This window comes from Calonectris borealis, chromosome 17, assembly GCF_964195595.1.
Source record: "Calonectris borealis chromosome 17, bCalBor7.hap1.2, whole genome shotgun sequence".
In the NCBI taxonomy this organism is placed as follows: domain Eukaryota; kingdom Metazoa; phylum Chordata; class Aves; order Procellariiformes; family Procellariidae; genus Calonectris; species Calonectris borealis.
Window position 1 is genome coordinate 9,389,569 of NC_134328.1, and position 9,533 is coordinate 9,399,101.

At 39.4% G+C, this 9,533-nt stretch overlaps 2 protein-coding genes across 2 annotated transcripts; both read right to left on the reverse strand.

Annotated features, from left to right (window-relative positions):
* Nucleotides 1-248: 248 nt before the first annotated feature.
* LOC142089715 (voltage-gated potassium channel regulatory subunit KCNG1-like) lies at nucleotides 249-5,452 on the reverse strand. Its single transcript, XM_075166537.1, has 2 exons — nucleotides 4,597-5,452; nucleotides 249-4,101 (listed from the first exon to the last, which is right to left on the reverse strand). The coding sequence occupies exons 1-2, from the start codon at nucleotides 5,354-5,356 to the stop codon at nucleotides 4,097-4,099; spliced, it is 765 nt and encodes a 254-aa protein (XP_075022638.1). The 5' UTR covers nucleotides 5,357-5,452; the 3' UTR covers nucleotides 249-4,096.
* LOC142089917 (voltage-gated potassium channel regulatory subunit KCNG1-like) lies at nucleotides 3,332-4,092 on the reverse strand (the record flags this gene model as incomplete). The annotated part of the gene is given in 2 exon segments (XM_075167061.1): nucleotides 3,332-4,038; nucleotides 4,041-4,092. Coding segments are annotated over 2 exon segments (759 nt in total), but the record flags the coding sequence as incomplete, so codon positions are not given.
* Nucleotides 5,453-9,533: the final 4,081 nt, after the last annotated feature.

Consider the following 9,533-nt stretch of genomic DNA (forward strand, 5'->3'; position numbering starts at 1 on the left):
TTGGGACAACATGCAAGAAAGAGTTTTCCCTATACAAGCTGCTGAATTGGTACCTAGATTTTTCTATACTGAGGTAATTTTATTTCCTAGTAAATTCTTTCTATCACAGCCAGCCTGCTTCAGCTAGTGATGCTCATAGCCCAAATTCTCCCTCAGCTGCTGCTCATTTCTCATACTGACCCCAGGTTGTCAAGCATGCCTATAGCATGTGTAACAGTCTTCCTATACCATAAGAAGCACATGAAAATGAAAGGAGAGCCTAACACTTTATTAATCAAAATTAATACAGCTACTGCTGTTGGAATTCATACTGTACATATTACTGCAGTATACAGAGGATAATATAAATATAGCAATGCAAACCTATCTCTATTGGAGACATGCACCACTCTATCAGTGGCAATTCAAACAATTCTTTTGACTTCATAAAAGCACAAAGTGTTTTTATTGGAACTTTCTTGTTGACTGCACATGCTGTTAAAATGCAAAAAAGGAGTGATAGCTGACTTGGTAACTGTCAGCTGTGTCACTGGAAACAGTCAGCTCTTGAATCAATCCATAATTTTCATGAATTTGACTAAAATTCAGATAATATACTGTAAAGAGGCATAATCATCTTAAACCTTCAGCCTTCACAGTAAAAGCTGGAACACAGCATGTGGGTTTCATACTAATGTTGTGCTCTTAAGACGTATAGCTGGATTTATTTAGCATAAGGACTACAGTATGTATTACCTCCTGTAAAAGATAAGCAAGTTTGTTACAGTGATTCATAGTAAAACATGTTGATATTCTTACAAGTAATGTGTTGCCAAGTACAAAATTACATAGGGGTACATCCTGGTCGGCTTATTTATTCCTGGCTTAGGCAGAACTTGCAACAGGCAAGATGTTTTCACAGGTTTGCTCAACCAACACACCAACTTTAGGGTGATTTTTTTTTTTTCCCCCTGGACAAAGACTTCAGAATCAAGCTATAATTTTGGGATGAAAAATAAAGTGATACATGAAATAAATGAGCATTAACTTAATGTAAAGACATTGAGAAAATGGACAGACCTTCAGCATTTATTAGCTAGCATAACGTGGAAATAAGCTTAGGTTTTATTTGGTAAGTCTTGATTTCTCCTTATATTCACTTACAGCTTCTTATTTATGGCTCAGCCTGTCAAACACATTCTTAGATAAGCAACAGGACTAATCTAATTACCAGTTCTTTTTATAATAAATGCTGACACAAAGGTAGAAGGATGTATAGCACTTGTGTTGGAGCCAATACTACAGATGATCAAACAGTTTTGAAATTAAGAGTATTTTGGATGGAAAATGTGTCCCTTTTTTGTCATGATGTTCCTGGTTTTTGTCCTCTAATTAAAGCGGAAGAACACGAGTGAAAAGCTGGTTACATTCGTAGCTCTGGCACATAATTAATTGCCAAGAGTTTAGGCTGGATATTTTAGCACTCTGCAGTAATGCTCCTTAGGCGTATTTACCTATGACAGGCTGAAGAATGCTAGAGCCCTAATTATTTGTAAAGTGCATTTTGAAAAGTTCTTGAATTATTCTTCAAGAACAAGCATATCAGAACACCTTCAAATTGTATTTTAAAGACATTTGAAAAGAAAACCAGTGTGACATGGGCTTGGCCAAACAGCATAGTTTGAGAACTTATTCTACCTTTTTTGAAAGGACAATGTTTGTGTCCTTGGCCTCAGTTGAAATCACAAAACCATCATGTGTTCTGGCATTTCTAGCAACCTGCTCCAAAAATGCCAACAAGCAATAGTATTTCTGAAAATTAGGTTAGAGAAGCATTGGTGAACGCGATGGGAATTCCAAATTTCCCTGGCTCTTAACTGTTAATAAGTAAATTTACTAAAAAAGAGGGGAGAAAAAAGTGAAATTCTTAAGATTAGCTTTTCTTTACCTCTAAGCACACATGAAATCAAACAAGTGGATTTAATTCTTTTTTTAAAAGTTCTTAAGTTTTATTCCTGAGCTGTTATGCAAGCCAGTCTCATTCCCTCTAAAATACATGGGAGGTCTGTCGTCAATCTCCATAGAAACCTGTGCCAAACCTGAGTGTCTCATTGACCCTTGTGCTCCCACTGACTTCAGCAGGAGAACCTAGACCAAGACACACGGGTGGATGAAGAATACATGGTTGTGTTTTGGGACCTTAATTGCCTTTCTACATCCTATTTAAAATTTTCCCCATTACTGTGATGTCTGTAATGATGGCAAAAGTATAGTTAATTAAGTCCCTCATGACTGAGGACAGTAAAATATAAAGCTGTCAGTACCCCCCCACTCCATGATTCAAATGATATTTTCTTTTTTCACCATTGGCAACTTCCCACGACCGTGTATTTTCTGCTCCTTTTAAAGAACCAAATGCTGAATGTGAACGGGTAGCCGGAGCGTTGATTTGCCAAGTAATGGTAGGGTGTCCCCTGGAAACAGGCCTCTTTTAATTCTGTTTCATATCTGAGGTAAAGTAAAAACATGGAAACAGATGGTAGGGAACGACTGGCATCTCATCATGCATATTTCATTTGATTTGCAGCTAGTCGCCTCTTGATAATAATATTAAATGCTACAAAACTCAAAGACTTTGTTCCTGGGAATACTGCATTCAGTGACGTAGGATCAACACTGTAACTTCAATTAAATTTTGAAGCTGGTGAGCTATAAGTATTTACATCTTTAGCAAGGTTATGATACAAACAGCTCAATTCTTCTTTTCTGGTACGTTTAGGGTTGACTTGCAAAGAAATATACAGTTGCTGTTGTGAATGACAAATCTTACTTAATGTTTTTTTAAGAGCACAATGGGACAAACATCTGTGGTTATTTCCATTACGCTCTAAGGCGTTTTACTGGGAGAGAATTTAGCCATTAATTTTGTTGTATTTACATTATTTATATACAAGAAGAACAAGAAAAATGGTAGCCTGTTTAATGATTATATACATTGCGATTCGGTTGGAAAAATGTGTATTACAAATGGCAAAACAGCCTGTCAAGTACATACTTATATGTTCTATTTTTTTTTTGTCAGAGAACTTTTAATTCCTAAAATCCCACTGTATGATCTCAGGGAAAGATCTGTCCTATCCATTATACTGGGGGGGGATGAAACAGCGTAATAACAGACTTCTTAAACCACATCAGTTCCTGGTTAATAGCTCCTTTTCTTCATTTTAATGTGAGGGTGTCCTGGTTTCGGCTGGGATACAGTTAATTGTAAAATGCTTCCAAAGCAAATTAAAAGATGGAATCTGATACAACAGAACATTATTTGACATCAGGATAAATAGTAATTTAAATTTCATTCGTTGTCCCTAGCCTCAGAAGAGACACTGGGGAATAAAATATCACTCCCTTGTGACGCATTGCTTATCTGAGACTTTGTTTTTAGTAAGAACTGTGCTCTCCTGTACATTATCCTTTCCTGTTCTTGCTTTAGCTCAATGTAGGAGCGTGAAAACGTGTGGAAGATGGAGGTGACTGGAAATGCCATGAGGAGGATGCCACTCAGTATGCTGCTTAGTGCCACCACTTGGCCGGGAATGCTTCTGGGAACCATATCTCCGTAGCCTACCGTGGTCATGGTGATGACAGCCCACCAGTAGCACGCGGGGATGCTGGTAAACTCCTGCGAGTCCGCCATCTCGTTCTCAATGACATACAGGAGCGGTGCGAACAGTGCGATGGCCACGCAGAGGAAGAGCAGCAAGAGACCAAACTCCCGGGTGCACCTGCGAGCGGTCAGCCCCAGCGTCTGCAGCCCCAGGGAGTGCCTGGCCAGCCGCATGACGTAGAGAATCCTCAAGGCACGGAGAATACGGAGGACCAGACCTACTTTGTCCAGGTAGATGTTCCCAGAGCTGGGCTTTTTATAGCCCACTGAAGTGGTGTCTACTAGCAAAGTGATGTAGTATGGCAGAATGGCTATTATGTCTATCAGAGTTAATGGTCTCCTTAAAAATGCAAACTTGCTCTTTGCCTGGATGAATCTTAGCAGGAACTCCAGGAAAACCATGCCACACAGACAGACTCCACAATGAAAATATTGTAGCACATCTGGGAACACTCACCCTGCAGGAAAGAGGAGGAGTTTGTAATCGGCACTGGATAATAACTATTTTAGTTGGTATGGTGACAGGAAGAGAGGTTTCCGTGTTGTTTTTTTTAAACCCAAAATATTAAAGGAATCAAAGTTGTTGCTATGGGGAAACACATTGACAAATTGGAACAACTTAAATGCAAAACTTAGAAAAGAACTCCTTATTACACAGAAGACATTGCTCGGTAATTTCAGGCTTTCTGATAGCAAAAACAAAGCTTAACAAAGTAATATACAGTTGTACAGAAGAGTGCACACTAACAAAATTTTCTTTGGACATAAAACTTGATATGGTTAATTCCCTTACAAGTAATTAGACACAGTCATGTAAGATTTTGAATATTGTGTTATTTTCCCTCCCTCTAAAGACAGCTGCAAAATCCCCACTGAAATCAGTATCATCAGACTTTGTACTTGTTCTGCTCTTCCCAGCACATACCATTTTCCATCCTGAAAAGCTAACTTACCTTTTTCCTCCTCCTCCCTCAGGTCAGGCATGGTGCTGATGGATAAGTTCACTGCTGTAATAGTTACAAATAAAACAGACAAACAAGCAAACACCTTTCCAGGGAGGCCAGACTGGGGCCTTTCCACCATGTCTTGCAACTTTTTCATGCACAAGCCAATTTTTGTTTCTTCTACTGTTTCACCTGTTGTTTCATTTTCTATGAGGTCATCCTCTCGTTCATTTATTTCTGTAAACTCCTCCATTTTTTGCAGGTATCTCCTTTTACAACACCAGTCCAAGTTGTCTTCCTCAATTCCCCAGTAGAGCAGCTCCTCTTGGAAAGACAGTGCACACATCTCACGCAAGAGCCGAAGTTTTCCAACCCGCAAAAAGGTCAGGATTGTCCTGAACGCCCCTGGGTTGCGGTCAAAAAAGAATTCATTACATGTCACATCGTAATCATCACAGATGTTTAGAATGTCGTCAAAATTGTTACAAAATTTTAGTTGTCCCAAACGTGTCAATGGGAATTCATCAAGCGTGGTCCACGGGAGCAAATACTTAATGCCCCCTACGTTTATAATAATATGATGCTTCCGATCATCGGGGTGAAAGCCTTTCAGGAGATCCTCTTGAGGGTGAATTAGCTTGGCTCTTTGGTAAAAGACTCCCTTAAGGGTTTCTGTTTCTGGAAAGAATGTGTGGTTGAAGGAAGTATCTGAAGCACAGCTCAGGGCACTATAGTCATAGTCGGAATTTTCTCCAGGTAGAAGAGTCATCTTGGAAGATAACTTCACATCACTTCGCTACTTCTGCAAGTGTCTTCTGGAACAAAAATCAGATATATGGGGTGAGTGAATGAGAGGTTGTTTTCAAGTTTGGAACAAATGTAATGATTGGAGCTCAAAAACATTTATGGCTGATAAAAATAATTGGGAAGAAAACAGCAGTGGCTGACTATGGTGAGAAGACCTTTCTGGTGAGGCTGGGTTTGTCCAGCTGGGTAGAACTGACTCTGTCAAGGATTGCTCCCTTGTTCAGGAGGTCTGTTCAGCATATTTGTCACACTGGGGGACTTCTCCTGTCTCAGATACAGTGTCTTAGTTCCCAGTGGATATAGAGGGAAACCAGGAATAATTCCTGCATGTGGCAGGATATTCCTGGTTCAGAATGGAAGTATAAAAATTATGACAGTATCACATAAGAACACAGAATTCAAGTGTTTTTTGCAGAAAAGGAAATTGTATATTTTTATTTAACTATTACACATAAAAATCTTAAGTATTTTAGTATCCATGAAGTATATAGAAAGAACCAGAAGTCAATTATGTTGCAGTTCAGTAAATACACACTTCTAAAAAACAGTTAGTACAAGACTAATTTCTAAAAGGCCACATGGAAACAATTTGGGAAAAAACCCCACTTATATTGATGATCACATTAAATGTTTGTATAGAGTTTATATACATTTAATGACATGGCAATTTCCTTTTTACGGCCTCATTTACAAAAGATTGCAAAGAAAGACATGATTTCTACATAAACATTGGAATATTATTTCAGTTACAACTGACACCCTATATGCAGTAATAGGTCTTTCTCCTTACAATGGATTGAACAGTAGCTGAGAGCCAAGGTGACTGCCTTCACCTCTGATTATAGGAAACCAAAAAATTCTTATGACAACTTTGAAAATCACATTCAAATTCTGCTCACACAACACTAGTGTAAAGTCTGTGGAGTGAAGTGGCCACAGAGTTCAAATGGGTATAAAAAGCAGGCACTGGAAATGTTAAACTTTTTGCCTCCCTAACTCACTGCATTTTAAAAGTCAGACTGAACGTCTGCTCATACATAGGAGGGTTGTACAGTATTGCTTCTAGATCTTCCATCTGTACAGTCAGCTACAGCTTAATGCGTGGAGTTGCTGAGTTTCATTTGATAAGAGTATTTATTTATTAAGTAGATTGTACAATAAATAGATATTAATTATGCACAAGTATTCTGACTTTCTAGCCTCGAGTTCACACAAAGTAATAAATATTACACTTGATTGGCTTCAGTAGCAGTAGATAGTTTTGTTCTTTTCCTGGCTGTACTTACCTCCCCTTTGATACGCACCCTGGGGATATATACCCTGCTAGGGTGACTTCCTTAAACACAGAACTGTCGTTTTCAGAAGCTGGGGTTTATAAACCACATCAATAGTTTTACATACCTATTATAGAAGAAAAATCCATGAATATACAACAGCAAAGTACTCAAAACATGGCTGCACTTCAGTTTAAGAGCTACAGGCTTTCCTTGCTGCAAGGGGACTTGCAATCCTGCTTTCAATAAAATACTATCTCAGTCCTGCTCCTAAACTTCCCAGAGGGATTACTTTGAACAGAGCAGTTCCTTACATACCTTTACAAGCAGGTGGCCCCAGGTGAGCTTTGGATGGAGTGATATTTCCTAATTACTCACCTGTAATCCTCTTCAGTACAAAAGGAAATCATTAACTAACTTACCCTTAGGGCATAAAGCCCTAAAGAAAGCCTACAGGAATATACAAGAATGGACAAGGCGTGATTCAGATCTTCCAAGAGCTGTGGTACTCCTTTCTGGCCTGAAGTAAGCGAAGCGGTAAGCTTTGTCATCTTGCTTCTATCACAAAGTGGGATCTCTATTACTATTGCTAGTGATTTGAGAACAGCTATTTGGCAAGTAACCTATTCTCCATGCCAAAATCTTAACTGTGTTTAGCTTTCAGTGCTTTATCACTACATACTTGCTTGTATTGCTGAGTTGCTCTGTCTTTGCTCCAGAGTTATGACTCTGGAAATCCACACGGCGGGGGATGGGCAATTTTCAACTCCTCTGGAAGTAACGGTGAGTGCAAGCACTGACAAAATCCCGCAGGAATGCACTCAAATAAACTTCCAATCGATTTCAGATTGTCTCTTGCCTCAAGAAAGACTGAGCGAAGGCCTGCTGACCCAAAAGTCTTTTTTTTTCAGAAAGACCATTAACACGAAACATAATTGTATTAAAAATTCACATTCTAAGAAATTCTAGCCAATACTGGGATTATCAGTGGAGCTTCATGACAAATGATGGCACTCTGCCATTGCCCACTGGAAAAGCTGCAGGACTCAGATAAATGAAGGGATCTGAGGAGAGTGATAGCTGGCTCAGATAGTGCTAGCTAGAGCATGTGGAACACAGAAAGTTTGGAACAGTTGAACTTGCAATTACCCGGACATACAGTCCCATCACATGAAGTACTCCTAATGACCTCAGAGCTGGTCTTCTGTTAAAGCATTCCCAAGATACCATCAGTAGAAATAATGCCACTGGGAGAGTTCAAGCTATAGGTCTGATATGGAAAAACAGGGCTATCTGATGTATGTTTATGTAGGGCTCCTTTTCTTAGAGCGACTGTTGTTTTATTTAGAAACAAGCTTTTTCCCCTCTGCCTCAACTTTGTCTGAGGCAGGGCTGGCCCAAAGAGAATAAAGATTATGACCGATATAATGGATAAATGGGAGCTGTTAACCGTTTTCCTTTCTGTAATACCAGATGATGTTGGTTAGCAACAACTTATCCTCTGAATCTCAGCCAGGAAAAATGAGGAGGCAGCTCATCTCTGTCACTGGTTTGATCTCCTACTGCATGCATTGTTGACACAATGGGAAGAAATGGGGAGAGGGAAATGTAAATGTTCTGCGTGTGTCAGACACACGTTGTAACCCTGAGGCACCAACTGTGAAACAACAGAGCAAAGAAAAAAGAATTTCTTTCTTTGCTTCCAGCTTCTCGACCTGTGCGAGACAATAAATTGGACAAATTAATCCCCTGTGTAACACACAATGACTGCAGTTATAAAAGGTGGCGCCTTCTTTTTCCATAACCAGAACTGGCAAGCCCAGGTAGGCAGCTACGGTATTTGATGATGTACATGTGTTATTTACATGTTCTTTGCCTCCGATACACATAGCATCATATCTAAGGGGGAAGAATAAGGAGGAAATAAGATGGTCTGACTTAAAGGAACAGAAGAAGGATTAAAATAAAGCCATACATTTCTGTGTATGTTTCTTGTTTTCCTTTGGAAGGTGCTTCTACAGAATGATGCTTTAAGATGGGAGAGATCTAATTAATGGAAGAGGTTTTTTTGCTATTGAGCTTAAAAAACAAGCAAACCGTTTTATTCATACATTGCAGACTGATGACATTGGGGATGGCTGTAAGAAATGCATTAGGCTTAAAGACAACACCCTGGAATATAAGGTCAGACAAACACATTAGCCTATAGCCACAATTTTCCCAACAATTAAACAAGATGAACGTTAAGGATATGCTGTAACAGTAAAATCCTCAAATAAACCAGCTCTGGTTAAGTAAGGCCCAATGGTAAAATCCCTCCTTGTCTGAGATAGTATTCTGCCCTTTGAATGCTTGGGAGTTAGTGAAGCCCAGTTCATCTCTCCAGCTCTCCTGCTGATAATGTGTTCTCATCTCGGGCAAGTGACTTCTCTCTGAGCATCATTTCCTATTTTGTTTGTAAGCCTGCTGGGGCAAGAACTCTCTTCTACTACATTATACAATCCTGATCATTGTTGTGGCTTCTAGAAACAGAATACAGAATAACTGGCCCATAGCAAGGGCTTTTGGTGTCTCTAAATGGTGTGGTGTGCATGTGAAGCAAGATACAACATCTTTTCAAAAATCTGTCTTACACAAGATGATATTCTTATCCATTATGTCTGGTGAAGAAATCGAATTAGAAATCGCTACTGCCCTTACTTTCAGCAGAAATTCAGGAGGGGTGCCAGACTCCTAAACAATGGGGAGAGAATTATTAAAGATGCCATTCTGAGGGAAAGAAATAGAAATCATGAGTAACATGCTAAAATTCCACTGCAAGTGTCATTTCCCCCCCCAGTGTCCTCTGCAGTATTTTGAATTCTG

What these genes read in the sequence shown, in the direction of transcription:
- LOC142089715 (XM_075166537.1), bottom strand. Translation starts at nt 5,356, where the DNA reads ATGACTCTTCTACCTGGAGAAAATTCCGACTATGACTATAGTGCCCTG.